The sequence below is a fragment of the Strix uralensis genome, chromosome 7, assembly GCF_047716275.1.
Source record: "Strix uralensis isolate ZFMK-TIS-50842 chromosome 7, bStrUra1, whole genome shotgun sequence".
In the NCBI taxonomy this organism is placed as follows: Eukaryota; Metazoa; Chordata; class Aves; order Strigiformes; family Strigidae; genus Strix; species Strix uralensis.
In genome coordinates, this window is record NC_133978.1 from 40037831 (window position 1) to 40059923 (window position 22093).

At 38.2% G+C, this 22093-nt stretch overlaps 1 protein-coding gene across 3 annotated transcripts in view; it reads left to right on the top strand.

The window, feature by feature from the left end:
- Positions 1 to 22093, top strand: part of DOCK1 (dedicator of cytokinesis 1) — a 312454-nt gene that overhangs the window by 271886 nt on the left and 18475 nt on the right. For all 3 annotated transcript variants that reach the window (XM_074875532.1, XM_074875533.1, XM_074875534.1), the window contains 6 exons: positions 1067 to 1153; positions 4706 to 4882; positions 5912 to 5995; positions 10841 to 10978; positions 14483 to 14628; positions 19056 to 19254. In XM_074875532.1, coding sequence (XP_074731633.1) covers positions 1067 to 1153; positions 4706 to 4882; positions 5912 to 5995; positions 10841 to 10978; positions 14483 to 14628; positions 19056 to 19254 — 831 coding nt within the window. The remainder of the gene's footprint in view (positions 1 to 1066; positions 1154 to 4705; positions 4883 to 5911; positions 5996 to 10840; positions 10979 to 14482; positions 14629 to 19055; positions 19255 to 22093) is intronic.

Below are 22093 nucleotides of genomic sequence, written 5' to 3' on the forward strand. Positions count from 1 at the left end.
GCATCATTTCTTGAGTGAAGATCTTGGTTTTCTGTGTAGTAGCAGGCTCCAATCTAATCAATGTGCCAATAAATGCTGAGTATTTGGTTTCCTACAGCTAAGATTGGGTATTCATTCAGAGACCTCTCCAGTGTCTTTGGCTTCTCTTGGTGGCTGTTATAGCGAAAATTGCTAATTTGCTAATCTATGTGGGTTTAGCTGAGGAGGCAGGAAGCCCTCTTTTTCAATATGTTTTGAGTATAGATAAAAAATATATAGGTTTATCTAAATCACTTTGAAAGCTCTTCTTCTGTTAATGGAGTATGGAATAAACAATTCTGTTTTTAAAAAGCCTCACAATAAATAAGCTGAACGACCAATATATACCAGTTCTAACAAAATTGGATCAAGAGATGTCTTTGACATTGGTTATGAAGCAAATACACACATGTGAAGGAGGAGATGTTAAATCACATATCCTTAAATTCAAACCAGTGAGGAGGTGCTACAGCGAAGCCATTGGAGTTTGCAGCTCAGGTGAAATCCCAGAATCACAAATCCAGGTCGGGACCTGCAGGTCAGGGTGGGACCTCAGGAGGGCTCAGGTCCACCCTCTGTTCCAGGCAGGGCCGGTTCTGGGGCCAGGCCTGGCTGCTCGGGCCTTTCTGCCACGCAGTCTTGAAACCTCGGAGGATGGAGACGGCCCAACCCAGCCTGGGGAGCCCATCCCTCAGCCCCTCTGCCCTCCTGGGGAAGAAGCTTCCCCTGTATCAAGATGTTTTATTTTTTTAGAGGATGGTCCTTAAAAGCTCTCATGGGAAAAAATGACAGTCCAGTAAAACCAGTGGATCTTTTACATAGTGTCCTCCTTTGGTGGGAGAGCAGTTGTTCTCTACTAAATCATGTATCATCAGATTTAAAGCAGTGTGCCTCCATCATCTCCCCAAGCAGATACAGTTTGAAATTTCCCCCTGGCTTCGTAATGTCTGTCGTACTGCAGTTCCTCTTCCTGATTATAATGTTTTAAGGCTTTGCTTAAGATAAAAGCTATCAATCTGATAACGTGATGTTTATGTTCTATTTGCAGAACATGTGGATTGAGAGAACCATCTATGTGACAGCGTATAAATTACCAGGGATTCTGAGGTGGTTTGAAGTCAAATCAGTTTTCATGGTAAGATCAATTTGGCTTTATTGAGATTGCATAAAAGAATGGGGCTCTTATACAGCTAGGGAGCATTTATATTTCTGTATGACTGTGCTTCAATTCTGTGAACAAGCAATCAATGTGGCTATATCTGGCACCCTAAGACAAGGGCAACTTGCTTGCTGAGGATGCTGATTATTGACTGAGGGTGCTCAAGTAATGCTTTTCCACTCCTGAGAGAAGGAAATGCGGGCTGACTCTTCCAGGCCTTTAGGGCAAGGTCCGATCAAGTGCTTGAAGTACTTTTATTTCTGGCTTTCAGCAGGTGAGCCATTAGAGCCTGTGGTGTTAAGCCGCATGCCTAAAATGAAGAGTGACCTGGGGTGGTGTAGGGGAACCTGACTACATCAAAATGAAATTAGTCTGAATTTTCAAAAAGAGGATTTTGGTGTTTTGGTTGTAATATATTCAAAATATACCGTATATCAAATGTATTGTATGTGTCTGCATTTCTTCTCTACTTATTGTTTGTGATTAAAGGTTGGTTTTGCTTCTTTTCCACAGCTAACTAAAATATACCCTAGCAACCTCACAGAGTAACTCCAAATTACACATTTCTCTGTTCTACCATTTAGACTGTTTAGATAAGTCATATCCATTAAACGCCTTTAAGATTAAATTATTCTTATGCAGCTGTAATTTTTAAGTAGCAATAAAAACATTGTTACTGCAGTTTTTAAATCTCTCTTGTGAGGCTTATTTTTAAAGGAAAAGAACAATTTGCATATGATTAATTAAAACCTTTTTCATTGCTCCATTGAGGTTATGTTGGACAGTTGTATTTAGATGAACAGAAGTAATGCAGAAAATTACTATGGTATCTATAGTAACAGAATATGAATGTGATTTTTGACAGTAATAGGCAGCTGAATAAAATACATTGAATTTTTAATGAATTTTGTATTTTCAATATAATCCTGATAGAGAAGATTGTATTTATCTTGGTGATTGCAAAAAGTGTTTTTTATAAAGGCTGGCAAATCTGATGAAAGTCTCTTTTCCTTACAAGTTAAGAGCACAGCCTGACAGGCTGCTTTATGCAGGCAATTTGTATACACACACCTTTAATGCTATGCTTGTCATCGAAATGTGCATAAATCCTGGGAGGGAGCTTCCTATAAGCTTTTGCAAGTAAGGATTATATTAGTTGCATAGCTAAAAAATGATACCAGAATAGAACTTAATAATATGTGGGAAGACAGCAACGGATAACTTTTGACCTAGCTCTGGCGTAGTTACTACAAAATTGGTATTGACTTTCCTCAAGATTCCTGTCAGCTAAAATGCTGGAAGCACCATCACAAGGTTCACATCCCTGTGATGCTAAATTTTGATTATGGATGCAGATATTATTGACGATTTACTAAACAGGATGAATTAAAGTATCTTTGCACATTTCATATTTTATTGATGGAACTAGAATATCTTTAAAGGAAGAGGTGAGATCATATCGAACCAGTGCTGAGAGAGGACTGAGTAATCCAATAAAAGCGCTGTGCTATGTTACATAACCCATAGGAACATGCATAATTTCCTTAAATCTATTTGCTTTTAAAAATCCTTATGAGTGCTTTTACCTGAAGCTTTTCAATCTGTTCATTATCTGCAAGAAGTTTGTGGTACACATTCATTATTCTGTATCTGATTTGTTTTAGCTGGACACAAGGAGTTGTAGGGGAAAAATTAGTTGAAGCCAGCCAGTGAATTAGAAACTGGATTTTGAATTGCACTTGGTTTTAAACAGTACAAATACTAATCTTTATTTTGTTTTGATATTTAATTTTTTAGTGTTGCAAATGTGTCAGGAGTATATAATTTCTGTTTGCCCTGAATAAATTGTGTCGTGTCCAGAGTTAGCAAGCTACTTGAGACAAGGCTTAGAATTTACAAGTATAGATATTTTTAATAAATAGCTTTCAGTAAGTTCCAAAGCACAGTTTATAGTAGTAGGATGGGAACTGCAGTTCTCCATCTGCTTTAAAAATTTAGAGGGAGAATTATAAGAGTAGTAAAAGAAAGAATGAGAAAGAAAGCCATGATTGCCGATACAGAAAAGTCAAAAAAGATGTCTGTCAGCTCAATGAGTGCTAATTTCTGTAGATATTCAAGAGCTTTAAAAGCAATGGTTCATCAACAAATTATTGCAAGCCCATTAATACAAATGACAGAATCCTAAATTTAGCGGATGATGTTTGCAACAGTTCTTGCCGAATCAGATGTTGAATGTGCTCTTACTTTCCGAGTCCAAATTCCACCCATAGCACGTTCAGCTCTGAACGCGGTCGTCGTCTGTCCGTGTGAGCCTGCTCTGCTCCACAGCCTCGGCAGAAACATTGGGCTCGTTACCTCCCCTCCGGAATAATGCACCAGGCCTACTTTTTAAAATGCTAATTAAAACATCCTTGATGTAATCAGATGGCAGGTGTAAGAGTAACAACTAAAGAGATTTGATTATAAGTGGTTCTCAGAAACATGGTAAGCAACTGATAGCCAGGTAGAAGTGCTTCTTTGTTTATGTAGCATTTATGTAAATTAGGGTGTAATCAAATATACACTTGCATTTTCCTCACAGGCCTCAATTAACCTTCCTTTTTTTATTCCTACCACATCATTTATTTAATGTAAGTAGGCTATGTCTTCCAGTGAGCACTGTCAACACTCTGGGTAGCTGCAAGTTAGTAATTCTTAGCCCATTCACTAAATGTACATATTTTAGCAATATTTTAAATGTTTTAATACTGTTTTTTCAACATGAGCAACTGTCATTCTGAGAGACACAGTATCTGGCCATAAATAATAGTTGGAAATCAGCCAATTAAAATAAAGCAAGTTTTACACAGTATAAGAGCTAATTCACCCCATGAAGACATCTGAGGAGCTCTCTCCATTGGAGTCCAGGCTGTGTGAGAAAGAAAATTTCTTCCTTGAGTTCCTTCAGATGAAGAAAATGTGACCTCATGGGAAAAAGCACAGCAGATACCTCAGAAGTCATCTCTTCATCATGTTAAACTTAATTTCCTTGGAAATACAGAAAAATAATCGCTGAAAAAAAAATCTTCTTGATTTTTGAGCTGCTTAGGATTACATTTTCCATCAGAAAATCCACGTTGTTAGCGTTTCTTTCTTAATATTACGTTTAGCTTGATCTTCTTTGTACTGCTAAAACTCACTGACTCGTAATCTCTGATGTTCTCCATAATCCTCCAAAAACCTCACGTGATTCCTGTCAGAGCTTTCTGGATGTTGTGCTGTTGTGCTGGGATGTAATCCGTCCTACAGCAGCGAAATGCATTTTAACTGTCTCCACTGATATTGATTATCCTTTCAGTTACCACAATGTACAGATACCAAATATTGAAATGCCTGAAACCACCTTTTCTGTTAATTATTGGTTGAAATACCTTCGGTTCTGAAATGCCTAAAATGTTTCTAATCGTGGTGGTTTGGTGGACAGCCTGTTCTGTGGCAGGTTAAAAACTCTCCTCCTTGGTTAAAGAACTCCTTTTGTTTTTATTTTAGGTTGAAATCAGTCCACTGGAAAATGCAATAGAAACCATGCAGCTAACAAACGATAAGATCAATAATATGGTTCAACAGCATTTAAATGATCCAAATCTACCCATTAACCCTCTCTCGATGCTGCTTAATGGCATTGTGGATCCTGCAGTCATGGGAGGGTTCACAAACTATGAGAAGGTAAAAATAATCTGTCCTGCAGTGCTGCTTCTCTTTGAGCCTGGGCTCTCCTGGAGTGCTGCTGGGCACGTGTGCTGGGGCGTTGTATATAAACACTATGTGAGTCTCCCCTTATATGTGCTTTTTAGGACACAGCTTAAAACTTACCATTTTCAATGTCTTTCTGATATTTTTGGATAAATTTTTGCCTTTCTACATTTGAAGAAAGAGTCGGTATGTTTAGTACCAAGAGTACTTATGCAGGGACATGGTGGATAATTGCTTACTCGAGTGAGATGCTGAGACTGATGACATTCCTCGTGTGTGCTCTCATGCGCTTGGACATCAGAGCTGAAGTTTCTGGGTGAACTTCAGTGACCAAAATAACCGACTGCAATTCTCTCCTTTGCTTTCAAATGCACGAGCTTTTAAAGGATTAATCAAATGTTGCAGACTTCCGAGATACCTGTGTGTTGCAAAAATGTCTAAATATTCTTAACTGCATGTTTACAACATTAGCTTTTAAAGTTACATGGGATAAGATATAACATTGGGAAACTATAAACACTGTATCTATTGCATATATTGTGAATATTAATCATATTAAGCTAGCATACACAAACAACATGTATTTCATAATATAAATGGAGAAGGCACATGCTGACAGACATGTTGCTGTATCCATCCATTTATGTCCTGCTGTAACTCTCACCCATTTCATCTACTAAAACTTCTTATACCCTGGGAACTGCTAGAAAGACATTTCAGAGCTGTGCCAAGTCCTCTGCAGTGTTGCCCATGAGGTTTGGTCTTGATCACCATGTGCTCATCTGCCTACTTTACTGACTGAAAAAGATTAATGCCTTAATCTTAAAACATTACTAAATTCTGTATATCTTTTCTAGATTTTCACTTTGTGTTTGTAGCTATTACTGCTAATTTGCAGAACTCTTGGTTTGATTCATTTATCTTTCCTGTAGGTAATTCTTCCATGGTAGTAGATGTTGATTCATTTTCTGAAATACCTGCTTATTTCTCTCTCTTTACTAGGCTTTTTTTACTGAAAAATATATGCACGAGCATCCAGAAGATCATGACAAGATTGAAAAACTGAAGGATCTGATTGCTTGGCAGGTAAAAAATTTTAAGTCAGGTTGGTCAGGGCCAACTGCTGTACAAAGACAGTTTAGTGTCACTTTTGAGAAAATTCAGACATTAAACCCTACTTTGCCATTTAAAACTGTCTTGGAACATGAGCTAAAGTTCATCTTTTCTAACCTGACGTCATTTGTCATTTGATAAACCATTTTTGTAACCATAATGCAGTGAAAATATCCCATCTATATGAAATGAGAAAATATTTTGTAATAATGTTGGTTAGTATTATTGGCAATTTACTTTCCCATTTTAATTTTCTAAGGCTGATTTCAGAAATTGTTTTCAGACAGTAAGATGAAATGCCTAACCCTGAATCCAACCTCCTGCTTGCATGCACTGGGACAGTATTTCTTCACATATTCACTTTTTTCTTCAAACAACATATTTTCCATTTATTAAACTTCCTATGTGTACTTACAGTACCTTTTAGCACAGAATATTAAATGCAAAAATTAACTCACATGCAAAATATTTAGTAAATTCATCTAGATGTTGTGAAACCTTTGCTTCATTTGCTATATAGCTTAACATGGTACAAATACATTAATGATTCATAAAGCATGTGAAATTACCTGGTATTTTATCACGACACGTTAGAGCAGAAATCATTTAAATGTAAGATCACACAGTTGATATTTCCTGAACCAGGAATGGAACCCAGCCCTGTGCCTGAGACAGAGCAAGAACCCTCTTGCATGAAGAACTGCGTGTACATATACTGAAGAATATTTTTCAGGACAAACAAGAAACAATTCATTTTGTTCCATAGTCATATACTGGATATTTTCCAGTGGTCTCAAGATAATTTTATGATAACTAAAAAAACCACCAATATGATTGGTAGTGTTTTTGCCACAGAAGAATGAAGGGCATCATTGTCTTTTTATATTCAGTTTCGACTTTATTATAAAGGGAATAATTTACATTTCTATAGGTTTCAATCTTAGAGGTAGTAGAACCAAAGATATGGAATTCAATAAAAAAAAACCCTCGGAAGACCATAAAACTATCACTGAATAAAAACTCTTTTGGTCTTCAAAAAAATTATGTATTTATTTATTTATTTTCTGGTGAGCTTTTACAGAAGATTACATTTTAGGAGCTTTAGGTTTTATAGAGGAAAATAATTTGATCCCAGAAGACTAGCTTGATGTCAGCTCTCTGTCTTTGCCTCTGATAGCGATACTTCAAATGAATTACAAACACACTTTTCCTCACCAAAGATTCACTTTGGTGACATTTGTTTATTAAAATAATACTACTATTTGAAAATATGTGTGGCAGCTAATCATGCTCTATTTTAATTATTCAGTGGTTTTATATACATAATTTCCCATCAGTCTTGTACTTCCAGAACAACAGGAACCAGAAAAATAGAGATAAGGATTCAAAAACTATTTCTCTATCTGCAGATGCTTTTCACTAAAAGGTCTAGCCATTTCACGGTGGAAATCAGTGCTTCTAAATTTACCTTCGATGTTCCATACACATTTAACGTATCCTAAGACTTAAACCTCCTCTCAAATGATTTCCGTTTTCAGAACACAGGCAGCATCAGTAGATGGGAGCGAGGTGGGGAGCCGACTGCCAAATACCGGCTGGTGTCGGGCGAGGAAGTTGTTATGGAAACTTTCCGAAGTGAGGCAGTGGTCTGAATTCATCACGGGCTTGACAGTGATTGAAAGCAAAAATGAGTTTTCATTTTTCAATAATGTGGGGCTTGGAGTTTTGTCATCACACGGAGATTTTCTTTATGCATTATAAATCAATCTGGATATGTGAAATAGTAGCCTGACAATCATATTATCAGCTGACTAGTTAAATTTAATTTTATTTCTATCCCCTTACCTTAACTTTTTCTCCATTGTGCTATGGAATTCATGCTCTTCAGGATATTATCCTTTCAGAATTCCTGTGAGCTTTAAGCGTCCCTTTTTTCTGTCTGTTAACTTCACATAAATATTATTAACAAAACAATGCCCATCTTAGTGCTTTCCAAACTTAGAAAAAAATGTTTCCACGCAACTACATGATTTCAAGCTGAACTTTTATTTTAACATGAAGATAATGAAATGATTGATTGAAATGATGGTAATGAAATGAATGATTGATGACATTAGTCACTCTGTGTTTAGCTAACGTATTTACAGCATACCAAAACTAGTGTGTCACATAAAAATCTTGTGGTGCTTCTACGTAGCTGAAAGAATTGTAGCATACAGAGCTAAGTTTTTACGATCATATTTTATGATACCATTATTATGAAATATTTTCTTTTCAGTTGTAAGATTTTATATTAATTTTAATAATTCAAATGTGTGTAGCTTTTTTATTCTTTTCAGCCAAGCAGATCAAGATCTTTAAAAAAAGATTAAAAGAATCAGGGAAGAATTTTAAGTTGCAGTGGAACTTTATATAATTTTAAAATCAACAAAAATTAGAGTTATGGAATAAGTGCTATCCTGGGCTGGTTTCCTTTCTCATTCAGCTCATTTGTTTCTAGCTCAGCTATTTATGTTACATTTACTTTTTCATTCACCTCTCCAAAGATGAGGGTGCCCTCTGGGGTCTCTTGAAATAGAGCCATAAGCAAACCCACCCATTGCTCCACAGCCAAAGGAATTGGCAATATTGTGAATGTGGCAAAATTCTGCCTCCTTATCCAACAAAAATTCATATAGGTTTAAAATTCAGTGTCACTCGTCACCAGATTTCCCTGTGTCAATGTCTGGAAAGGAGACGTAGGAAAAAATTCGAAGTTAGTAGAAGGTGGTGAAGTGGAAATGGTCAAACAGTCCGAAGGTACTTTCCTTCTGTACTTAATAAATGTCTAAAGGATTAAGTGGTCTTGGACAGGGACACCAAATATCCTGACTCAGAAATCTCACAGAATTTCTGTAGAAAAGCCATGGGAAGTTTATTAAATTCAGGCTCTGAATTAATAACAAGCCTTTTCTTCTTCTGTGGTTTCTGGTCATCTTTCATTCCCTTGTAGTCGGTGTCTCGTCTTGCCTGTTCCTCGATCTCTTGACCCACAGTTCCTGTACCAGGAGGCCTTTAGGTGCTCATGTTCTCCCAGCCCAGCCCACGCTCACTCCAGCAGACCTGGCCATCAACCCTCCTATTATTTTGCTTCTCCACGTGCCAGAAGCTCTCCACGGCTGGTTGTATATATCTGGTGCATACCAACAGTGAAACCCTCCCTAACACCTTCCATTTGGGGCACAGAAGGAAGCGCCTACATTTTTTTTTCCTGACTGGGACATTTCCCTACAAAAAATTTCGTTTAATTCATATTACTTGATTTTCTAGGTTGGAGATGGCTGATCCCTAGGACAGGCTCATTAGCGCATTTTCTGCTTGTAAAAATTATCTCAGAGCTGAAGCTTCAGACCCCACGTGTACCTCATCTTCATACTTTGAGGTTTTGAAAAAAAGCCCATTTAAAAAGTCATCAGGTTCTTCTAAAAAAATAGGCCAAATGATCACTTATGCCTGCAAAATAGAGGGTCACAGCATGGCTTGATAATTACAAAAGTTTGGAAATTCATTTACTTATTTAGAGCAGGGAAGTGTTCTGATTTTAATGCTTAATTTTTGTAGAGTGCAAATCCATATGGCTGCAAAAAGAAGTGGCTACAGTAAAAAAATTTGTCATTATTCTTATTTCTCTTTGTAGCCTTTTAGGAGAAGAAACTGTGTCCATTTAAATAGTGCCGAATCACAGAGAATCATCTTGATAAGATTTCTTGAGTTTGTTCATCTGTAATTCATCTGTGTATTTATTATTCTCCTTACTAATAAAGCTACTCCTTCTGATTGCTGCTCGGTCTTATTAGAAAGATCTGTTTTTAATCAGTATTATGATTTAATTATGAATTATTAAGAAGAAGCCTCTTAGCTTGATTGCTGCAGAGAATATCTAAGTTAGAATCAGAGCACTGTGTGGGCTGAAACGGACCTGGAAGAGGAAATATTTTTCCTAAGCTGGAGGTAGAAAACTCTAATGGTATGTCTGGATAGCTGTGGGAATGAAAATGTCTCTCTGAAAACATTTTAAAAGGTCAGCTACACCTCCACACTATGAACTAATTATATAATCCTGTGTTGGCATGGATATTTTGTGACAGAAGCCTTGAAGATAAGTGATTATTTTCAGTTACAAAAGATAATTATTTTTTTTTCTCTTCTGTTTTCTTCCCAAAGAAAATATTTTTTCTAAGAAGTAATGTATAGTATATAAAACTATTTGTTTTATTAGTAAATACTGCTTGGCAATATATACGTGTCCAGGGATGTAGCTCATTTGCAGTTTTAGAAATAGCAGTTATTAAAGAAAACATACAGATATTTTTCTCCTTCAAGATCTTATTCTCATGAAACTGAGAAAGAACTGATGTTAATTACCTGGTGTGAGAGTTGTCATTCATCAGTTTGCCATTTTGAAGTACAGCGTGTAGGGGGGCCCGTGAATATAACATCACAGGAGTATTTGTGCTATCTGATAAATTCAGCTGTGCCTCCAGCATGGGATTGCTGGGCAGAGCTATCGGTGCATTAATTTTAAAAGACTTTGGTTAACAGAGAAAAAAGGAAACCATGTGTAACAGATTTTCAGATCTTTTTTACTATGTTGTGCTTCATGTACAATTGATGATGATGATGATTATAATAAATACTAATAATAATTGTTGTTATTATTAGTGGTGGTAGTAGTCCATGAGATCTTTCACTCCTCTTGCAACATCTGTGGGAGTCTTGCCCTAACCCTTCTCTTAGGAAGGACTGGGCAGACCAAAGCAGCATAACTCTGCTTTCCAGATCCCGTTCCTGGCCGAGGGCATCCGGATTCACGGCGAGAAGGTGACGGAGGCACTGCGACCCTTCCACGAGCGGATGGAAGCTTGCTTCAAGCAGCTCAAAGACAAAGTGGAAAAACAGTACGGGGCCCGCGCTGTCGTAAGTTATCTGCTAGCTTTATGTTTCCTAAATATGTGGAATGTCTCTAAATTACAGGCAACTGTATTATAATTGCCACAGATTAATAAAGCAATGTTGTTGCAGCATTGCCTGGTTGTTCTCAGTGGTCATCAAATCATTAAATACTGAGCAGATGCTGTAAAAGATGATCAGAAAGCCTTGCTACTTTCATTATCTAGCATGGGAACAATTTCTAAATTGCCTGGATCTGTTCCTTGAAGTCAAGATATTCTTCAATATCCCAGTTTTAAGAAATTGGGTTTAAAAAAAAAGCCCATGCCACTATAGCATGATTTTCTAGAGCTTAATGTCACCTTTCCATAGATGTAATTCCTTTTGAGACATGAGGGCTGCACTGCCCTACAGTGGTGTGCAGCCTCACGTACTCTGGCACCACCCTGAATGTAGGCAGGCAATAAATAGATAGCTGCTACTTAATGAGATTTACTGCTGGAGTTCTTGCTTTTGTCATTCCAACAAGCTATTTGCAGTTGCTGCTTCAACTTTAAGGCACAGCCAAGAATTTGGTGACATTTCCAGTGGGGTTTTGTTCTGCTTTTAATTTGAGCATTACCCATTGGAGAAGAAGGCAAAAAGACAGCATAGAGGTTTCATAATTGAGAATATAATTGATAATCCACTCAAAAGCCACACAGATTGGGTGCTATTATATGAATCAGTTTTAAAAGTGATTTAAAAACCCGAGATGGAAGTGGTTAGAGTTGCTCTAAGCCTGACTATGTGGAGCTGATGTCCTAATAATATATTGAAGGCTGCCAGGGTGAGCTTTATCTCTGTCTACTGGTAGTCCTGACAGCGGTGTTGTAAATGTGCTATAATTTTTAGGTTTATTTGTGAAACGACAGCAGAACATGAAACTTGCATATGCAGTACATCTCTTCTCACTGCTTCAGAAAACAGAGCACATATATTTACTGGAAAAGATCCATATACACACCACGCACCCTGCTCCCCTGGGAAGGAGGATGGCACCCCAGGGGGCCATGGTGGCAGTGATCTGTCCTTGACATGTTGGAAGTGCTAGGAAATTCTGGGGTCCCCCCCTTTGCTGCAAAGGTTTTTAGCCAGACTTGGAATTGTCAGATCTACTCCCTGTTGAGTTGATGTGTTCATTTTGGTTCAACATATGTAGTTAGATTTCAAGCTATAGCACTTGTAAAATTTTCTCTAAAATTTGGATGTGTGGCCTGTAACAACTCATGATTTATCTCCAAATGAGCAAACAGTGTGGTATCGTTTAGGATAATAGGCATTTTCCACAAATTGATGTCCAGAATATTCTATACCAGAAACCATTTCCCACAGAAAGGACTGGTAGTAAAACCAAACCATCTAGAAATGCAGTGATTTATTTTTAAGATTGCACAGATATTTAAGATTGCACAGATCCACTTTCTGTCAGCAAAAGCCATCTGAAAACAAAGAAAATCACCAACAGACCATTAATTACTGGGCCATAGCGCAGGAAAGCCAACTTGCCAGCCTGGTCTTTGGACTGCCGTCTCATCTCCATCCCTGGCTTCCTTAGCACCCTGGAAACAGATAAGGAGCTTGCACTATAATCTCATTAACTGCCTTTTAATAAGAAAGCCAGTTAGCAGGTCCCAGCAGGTGAAGGACATGGTATCAAATGGCAGGTGTTTCCCTGCAAGTGAGTGGTGGCTTTCTTATGAAAACGCCAAATTTTATGGTTGCCCTAGTTGGGGTTGGGTCATCACTTTTGGAGGTGCTGCATCAATTTGCATATGTATTGAGGCAGATATTACTTCGTGGGCTCAGATTTTGAAGGTTATCTCTGCAGCAGTGAGGCGAAAAACATCTGCAGTTGTGGTTTTCAACTTGTACTGGAAAACTCAGTGTCTGAAGCACAATTGCACTTCCTCCCTTCCCATCCTTAAACCCTCCAAAGCAAGAATATCAGATGGGGCCTCCATCACAATCTAGTCCTTAAGAAATTAAGAAATAAAAGATTGAGAAACGAAAAAAAATTGATTACAATTAGAAGTTCTCCAGTTTTACTTCTGCCCCTAAATGAGCAGCACTCACTAAACTGATTCTTAAAAAAATGAAGCAAGCAAGATACACCTGAACAGTCTTCAACCAGCGCCCTCTTCATCCAGTTCTGGTTATGGTCACTAATGGGTGCATGCCACTGAGTTTATGGATGATATGCCAATCTCATCAGTATAAACAGGGTGTGAATTTGGTTCCAAATTATCTCTGGAAAATTCCACAGAGATTTATTTTGAAGAGTGGATGGTGTGGCCTGTGGTGAGGGAGAGAGCTTCGGCTTTCTGCTCAGTGGGATACAGAGCATCCTGCACTAAGGAGGGGATAAGAAAGATGATGCAGCAGGCAGGGCAGCAAAAACATGCCAAGTGATGTTCTCTGAGTGCCCAAACCTTGGTGAAATAGTACATGCCAGTGAGTTATCCTGTTGTATTTTATGACAGGCCTTGCTTCAGAGATTAATTTTCACTTTTGTCTATTTTTTTTTTAATGGGAACACTGAGATCTTATGGGAAATGTGCCAGTCTTAATGGTATCCTTCTAAGTGGTGTTCTGTTTGTAGTCCTTCAAATCCCATCTTGCTATTATATTTAGGAAGAAAAAAGTTCAAATAGTAATTTATTCCCAAGGAGAACAGGAATAATTGACATTAATGATACTTGAATGTCAGTCACTTCAATAATATACATTTACATCATCGGGGAGATGACTGGAAAGTCATATGCAGGTGGTGTTATCTTTCTAATTTCATTCTACCTACCAGTAAGAATTGTCAGGTTTGATGGAGTTTTATCGTTTCTGTCTTCCTTGTACAAGGCCAATTTACCAGTAGTTGACAGGGTGGAAAATATACCTGTAATTAAACAGCATGAGATTCTTATTTGTTGACTGAAAGAGTTCAATTATTTTATGCATACATCAGTTATTAATGACTAACAAAGCTTGTATAAATATTCAGAACTTTGAAATTGTCTGAAACAAAAAAAAAAATCCTTTCATATATTTTCTTCTTAACCTAGATGTCACTCTGTAAATTGGCTCTCTTGACATAAAGTTCCTCTTAGTGGTTTTTTTAAACAACTCCATTTCATTTAAATATACTGACAGGGCAGTCACTTCAGTTGCACAGATGGATTAAAAGAAAAAAGTTTTTTGTAGAAAGCTCCTTTTTTAAAGCCCAGATGTAAAAAAGCATGTAAATATCATTAAAACAAATGAATTACTGGAATATGTTTAAAATTATACATGTATCTATGAGGACCTGAATATTTCTTCCTAGTCCTTTAAGTGGATTTTCTTTAGAATTTGTCTCTTTGCTGTTAAACACAATGTATAATTAAATAATAGAAAACTCTACATGGGGTAAACAGCCATTGAACCTTTCCACATTATGCTCGGTAACCAGATGTAAGCTATATTGTGATTTAAGAAGTAAATATTTCTTTATTGCAGCTTTCAAGTCTGGATGACAGACGCGGCAGTCGGCCCCGGTCTATGGTGAGGTCCTTCACGATGCCGTCGTCCTCAAGACCCCTCTCCGTTGCATCGGTGTCTTCCATCTCCTCCGACAGCACGCCCTCTCGACCTGGCTCGGATGGGTGCGTAAGAAATAGTCACTCAGGGCTGATCTCTGTAAAGCCTGATGTGGCATGCGCATGTGTAGGTTTTGAGGATTGTCACCACCCCGCTCCCAATCTCGGTGCTATCACGGTGTTACTCCTTCTGATCCTACTGCCTCCTCCTGTGTGCACTGTGAGCATTTCTTTGATCTCATAAGGAGCTGTGGGATTTTTTAGTTGGCTCTTTTCCCAGTGTGTTTTGTTCTAGATTTGGTTCATCATAATACCCCACAAACATTAATGTGACACAGCAGTGTGAGTAACTAATGTGGGGTGGGGATGGCGCTTTTAGGTGACAGCCTGACATTGGCTGAAAAAAACCCAACTATATAGACATTTATCTCAAGATATATTCCTTGGGGTTTTTTTTAACCAAGATAAATATAAAGCTCTTCTCGGTCCTCTTTTAAAACAAAGTTAAACAAAACCCCCTAAGCATTCAAACAAAAACTCCCAAACAAACAGAAGATAGATTTTCCCCTTGTAAAGTATTGTAAGTGTAGTAGTTCAGAAGGGATTTTTTGCAAAATTAGTGGTGAGACATGTGCTCAGCTGGTCCTGTTGTGGTAAAGAGGTGGAGCTTGGGAGAAGGAAGGGATTAGCTAACTGTTCAATCATTTCTTCTCACTTTTGCTGCCAGAGGAGAAGCTGCTTATGGCAAGATTGTACTTCAAGACTTATCAAGGTATTTCACATGAGAACCAGGAATTCTATTGATAAGCCTTGTCTCACAGTCGCATCCCTCAAAAGAACAAAATTATCTGTTTTCTTTCTGGGGTCTCCGTGCACCCTCAGACATCCCTTCTCCCTCTTCCTCCCTCCAGGCATTCCCATAATCCAGAAACTCAGTATTTGACCAAGGCAGCAGTTTTTTAAAAGCCTCCTGAAGGGCTGCAAACTTAGAGATGTGCTAGAAACATTAGTGTCCCTTGTACACCTTCAGAGGGAGTTATTACCCGACTAGAGAGTAAAAGCATCAAGTAAAATTAAATACAGCATCTAAGGACCAACACAATACTTACCTTGATTAAAAACAGTTTATTTACCCATTAGGAAGAACAGCAAACAGAGCACAGTTCAGCTCTCGTTACGTTACCCTCTGTAACGTATACACGGTGAGTCATGCTCATAAAAATGTAGGACAGCAGAGATGATAATGCATTTTGACTAATTCATCCACAAAAGTTGTCTTGCTGGAATTTAGGGATAACTACCATCCCAGATTAGTGGGCAACTTTATTTTATCTCAGAGGAAAAATACTGATAATTTCCCTGCCGGCCTCTACCTATTTTTCCTTTTTCCTTCAAAACTGTTATATGTATTTTTCTTCCTCCATTGGATGCTATTTTCTTAATTTTTGCATCTCCATCCCAGATTTGTTGTGGCAGGTGTCACTTAGCAGTTTTGGAGGGTCTCATGAGTCTGCTCAGTATGTATATTAAAAAAGCCTCACAAAGATCATGGTGCACTTCAAGCTCCAGCTCTGAGCCCAGGGCAATACAGCTGGAATGCATGTGGGGAAAATATAATTAACAACTGTCATCTCTGAGAAGACCTGAAAAAAAAACGCTCATTTTCTTGGTCAGTGGAGCAGGAGAAGAAAAATCATCAGATGTAAATAACATAATGAAAGACCTCAAAAATTCAAGTTACCTTAAAATCATGCGGATGGTTTGTCACTACTAACTTGGAAGAAGTTCACCCGTGTACCTACCATAGTTGATTGGGTTTTATGGTCAGTTGTCCTCTCCTGCTTTCCATTTCACCCCTCTTCATATGTTAATTCTGAGATTAGAGATGAAACTAAGAAACACAATGAAAAAAGGGGCCGACGGACTTTCTTGCCCAGATTACACAATTTATATTTTATGCTATCTCTAGCTTCTCCTGCTTCGGAGCTTTTAAACAGTAAAAACTCAAAGCAGACATTGACATAGTATGTGGTTTACAGCTCCCAGTTCTATGTATAAATAAAACCCTGACTTTAAAAAAGGATGTTGGGTTTACTCACTGCTTAAAATGGGACTTAGAAGTACAAATCTGAGCACTTACAAGCAGTGGTTGGAAGCAGGGAAATCCCAGTGTGCCTGTGTGAGCTGCTGTCTGTTGAAAGTCCTCATGTACTTCAAGTAGGAGCGTGGCGTGCTAGCCCATTTTATCACTGATACGTTGCATACAAATAATTAATAGTACTAATAATAGTAATGCCTGGAAGGGAAGCAATTAATCATTGTCTGAAGAATGGCAGTTCCTCTTGTAAACTTGCAGTCAGCCTGCGAGGCGGCTGTTGCTGCCCTTCAGCCCAGCAGAGCCCAGCAAAAGCAGCTAAAATGTGCAATTCAGGTGGCTAAAATGCGGTAGCAGGAGAGCTGTTGTCTGGTCTGGACTTTGTCACTGATGCACTTTGTAGGCCCGGGCAAGTCTTTGCCCTCCCTTTTCCCTGTCTGTAAAATGGGATGAAAAAAGCTTGCAGGTTTGTTTCCCAACCTGTGTGATTTTGTCTTTGCTTACGAGGGTAATGGCTCAGGGGCCATCGCCCCAGGAACTGGTTTGAGCATCTTTCCATCAAATGAGCTAAATTAGGCTGAAAACTGAAGGGCCTTTAGTGCTTCAAACAACAAAAAAATAATAATAATTTTGGGTATTGTTGCTGGATATTGCTGCTAATGGGGATGATTAGGATAACTTCGCTGCGCGTTGTGTGAAATATGAATCCGCCGGTGTTTCACAGCAAAGCCTGTACATGCATGCATCCCCATGGCGTGGTAAATGCTTTTCCAATGTTAAAAAGTAAGCTGGTTTCTTTGAGGGTTTTTGGGTTGGTTTCAGTTCTGTAATGTGATCATTTGAGACATCTTAAAAATCTGTCCATGTAATTTCGACTAGGGTATGATTTTACTAGTTGGTTTAGTTTATAATATAAAATAGATTATAAATTACTTTGCCTAGCTAAGAATATTTTAGCTCATTAAGAGCAAACTATTACCTTTTATTTAAACTAGTCATTAAAAACAGGTGAGAGAAGAGACACTTCTTTAAATTACTGAGTGAAAAATAGCTAAAAAAGAGTTCCAGTATTAGTTAGAATAGTGCTTTCCCTACAAAATAAAAATGTTTTCCTTTGAAAGCTCATTGAACCCCTAAAGATTTTTTTTCCTTTATAGTCAGAAGAAAAATAGTCATGGACTGTAAAAATTGCAGAGCTGATGGTAGTAGTATATCAGCCTTGCCTGTATTCACACACTTGAAGTACTCCAGGTGGGAAAATACATCTGCTTTTCGGAAACTAACCTTGCCCTTCATTATTATCTGACCAGTTTTTCATTCTTGAGTTTATCTGTAATATCAGAAGAACTAAAGTCAGCCCTCCTGGCTCCCCTTCACCAGGGCAGGCTGTAGGTGAGCAGAGGTGTGGATCTGTGAGTATATGTGTGCACACTTGGATGGAGATGTATATCCTCGTGCATGTGTGCAAAACCAAACATACACACACAGGGTGTTACTGCAGACAGCAATGGTGCTTGTGTCTGTGGTTAAACCTCTATACCTCGTGCTTTTGTGCAATGTGTAGGTGTTTCCTTGGCATTAAGGGTGATATTGTTTAGTTTTCTGTGCAAAGGTACTGTAATTTTGATGAGTTACGAGATTAGAAAGCATTTTATGTTGTGCACGTTCAACAGAAAAGACACCTGTAAAACAATTTCTCAACTGTTATTCCTTCTCTGGGGAGAGTAAATACATCCTCCTTCTCCACAAAAAAAAAAAAAAAAAAACCAAAAAAAAAAACAACCCACCAAAAAAAGGTCCAAGAGGAAGAGAGGAAGTTGGGTACTTGGCTAATTATTAAAGGAATTCTGATGGGTACTTGGCTAATTTTTAAAGAAATCCTGATGGTTACTTGGCTAATTTTTAAAGAAATCCTGAAAGCCATTGGTAGATCCATGGACTGCCTCCGAGGTGCAGGGGAAGTAGGGGCGACATTTCTTTAATTCATGGTACAATTACTTGCACTCGTGTAGTGCTGATTTCCACTGGAGTTGCCAGGTGTCTGCTGACACGCCTGCCGTGGTGCCACAGCGTATAGAGTGGGAGTGCTGAATGAGAAACTCATTTTTATGTAAACCACATACAGTGAAACTCAGGAGTTTGCATAGCTGCAAATCAGTACATTTACTACAGAGGAGGGAAATATGCAGTACTGGTTCTTCAGCAGTTCCGCAGTAAATTTTATGGTAAGACAATTACGATTGTTATGACTTTCTGCCCCCTCCTTTTCTCTCTAATGTGGTTTCCTGGATTAGTAAAGCATTGTTAACTCAAGTGAGACTTTGGGAAATATGTAAATGAAAATTAGGTGTTTTGAAAACAGTATGTTATTGATCTAAACAACCACAACTTTCTTTAGGTTTGTACTGGAGCCCCTCCTGCCAAAAAAGATGCATTCTAGGTCTCAAGATAAATTGGACAAGGATGACCTAGATAAAGATAAGAAGGAGAAGAAGAAGGAAAAAAGGAACAGCAAGCATCAAGAGATATTTGATAAAGAATTTAAATCTACTGATATTTCTCTGCAGCAGTCTGAAGCAGTGATCCTTTCAGAAACGGTAACTTTATTAGCAAGTAATGCTTTATCTAATTCTGAGCAGTGTTCTTTCTCTTTTGAAATAAAAGTGTTGATTTTTACAATTTAGTTTATTTTTAGACCAAAAATAACTCTTAAGAAAACACGCTATGATGTTAATATGTGATAATGAATCAACAATACAGATTTTATTCATAGTGTAAAAAAAAAAAAAAAAAGGTGTCTCGTATGAAAATCTTACCAAAAGCTATACATGACTATTTGATAAAAGGAACAGATGGTATATCCTAAGTGAAATAAATGCTACCATTTTAGCAGCCTTTTGAATTTATGGTTCCCAATAGATTACGATGGGTTTTCTCATATTTCAGCTGACTACTGCAAACACTTTTTGGTGGAAATGTTACAAGGTCATTTCATGCATGGCAATTACGTATTCTTGAAAGGCTATTTTGAGCAGAAAATCGTAAGCAGTTCCACTGGTGGCTGTGTGTAAGAATATTAACTACAGGGCATATCTCTCTTAAGCCCTCTCTTCTTGGAGTATATTTAATTCACTGAAACTGTCCTAAAGGCTTAGGTAAGTTGAGAAGCTTTAGCTCTGAAATTGAAAGCAAGGCCATTTTAAACTGGAGCAGGGAGTGCGTGAAATAACTGTGACCTCCAAATCTCTGCCTGGACACCTGTTTTGAGGCCAATAGTTTAAAAATTGCCCTCCAGAAATAAATGTAATGTTCTTTTCAAGATTTGCATAAGTACTTGTAAAGTCAACTTTTAACTCAGCAAAGTCTTTCATTGGTGGACTCTTAAAACAATTTCTCCCTGACCTGTGATGACTAGATCCTTTAAGTCTTTCTGTTTGGTACTTAGAGTGGAATATTACTTAGATGTTCATCCATAGTTCCTGTTTTCTGGATTTGCTCCTCCTTTTCCATCCAGAGATGAGCTAATCTCTCAGATGTGTCTTCTGACATCTTGGAAGATCAGAGCTGTTTTGTCTGATGTGGCCATGGACCATTAGCTCAGCAAAAAACTCAGATAAAATCCCTTTTGTACATCTCTAGGTTTTCATTCAAACTTCTTTGAAGGCAGGGAGTTTTTCCATTGACTTCAGTAAATTTTAGATCCGTCCTGGTCTGTATAAATGGAATGGAGATTCCTCCTGCCAAAGCCAGCCAGGTGAGCACTGTCAGAGTGTTTTCAGACAGAAAATACATTTTACATATATTTCCATATGTCTTATCTTTTTGATGCAATGCTTTCAACTCTGCACAATGCAGCAGTCGTGTTTTGACTAAGCCTGAACATTGCAATGGCAAGACTTGCACTCGTGTCTCACAGATCCCTAGGCAGACTAGCAGAGCTTGTGGGAGAAGAGCATTAGCCACAGGAGAAGAAAATTGTATTTCAGGGCAGCTCAGTCAGTTGGACTTGCACAGATCCATGAGACCAGATGGGAGGCGTCCAAGGATGCTGGAGAGCTGGTTGATGTCTCTGCAAGATCACTGTCATCTCTGAGAGGTCTTGGATATTGGAGAAGATTGCTTATGACTGGAAAAATGCAAATGCTGGCTGGAAAGGCAGACATGATAACCCTTCAAGGCATATTCCCGTCTGTTGTCTGAGGAGCAAAAATGAGCCAAGCCCAACATGGTTTGACTCAAGTTTTCCACTCTTCCCAGTCAAGAGCTTTCAGTGCATGACTGGTATGACTAATATTCCCCTGGTTATAGAGAGGGAGGGTAATTAAATGTCAGAATTAGTTACTTGCAGCTACTTTGAGCTTCTTGAAATCCACAGATCAATATCAAAAGGAGTTTACTGGTGAGAGAAAACCTCTCCCTTTTCAGTATCTGCAAACTACTTGATGGGCTCCAAAATGACCAAGTTGATTCTTAATGCTTGGTGTTAGTGTGGTTCATTTTCTCTTGTAGGTGAAACAGAGAAAACGCTCTTTTGAGATGAGTTTACAAGAGGGGTTGTACAATTCCCACTCCTGCCTTCAGGAATTTTGTACAGATAATATCAAGCAGTTTAAAGATAAAATTTGTCTTAGAATTTTTGCACTCTGGAGACATATGTCCCCTGTGAATGATATAAAAGGGAAATTGTTATCTTTTGTGGGTAAGAATTCAGCTTTTGCATTCTTCCACTTCTGTGGACTGCACTGTGTGCAGGTTCACTTTTTAAGTTGAAATTGCTGCCAAAGCACCGCTAGCCAGTGCTGTGTTTTAAGAAGAAAAGGGCATTTTGATTTACTTTGCTAGGACCTTTGAAGCAGAAAGTTTGCAGGCTTAAAAAAAGATGATGATGAATTGGAGAGGGGGGAAATGAAGGATTTTTTTTTAATTTTTTTTTTAAAAAAGTTGGAATCCAGATTTGAATAGAAATGGAAATTGAAATAAAGATTCAAAGAGCTTTTAAAGTGAGATTTTAGTAATAAACTATTATTAGTTACCAGGTTTTGTATTATAGCTACTGGATTCCTTCTGCTGAGAACTTTAGAACCACTTGTACCATCGCTAATTCAATGACAAGATTCCAGTTCTTCAGTGGATTTTCTAATGGATTCTTAGTTCTGACTTCTAAAATATTTGGAGGTTTTACAGCAGAAGACATGCTTTTCTTTAGCACGACGACAATTTGTAAGTACCTTCAAGAAAACGAATAAAAGAATAACAGCCAGCTTGGATTTGTCAAGACCAGATTGGCCAAGGCTTGCTTTCTTCCTGCGATAGAGGAGGCGGCTCTGTGGGTAGGAATGATGTGGCAGACCCCTGACGTGCCGATTTCAGCGTGACTTTTGGCACATCTCACACGGTGTCCTCGTGAGCAAGACTGGGCGATGAAGTCTGGTCTAT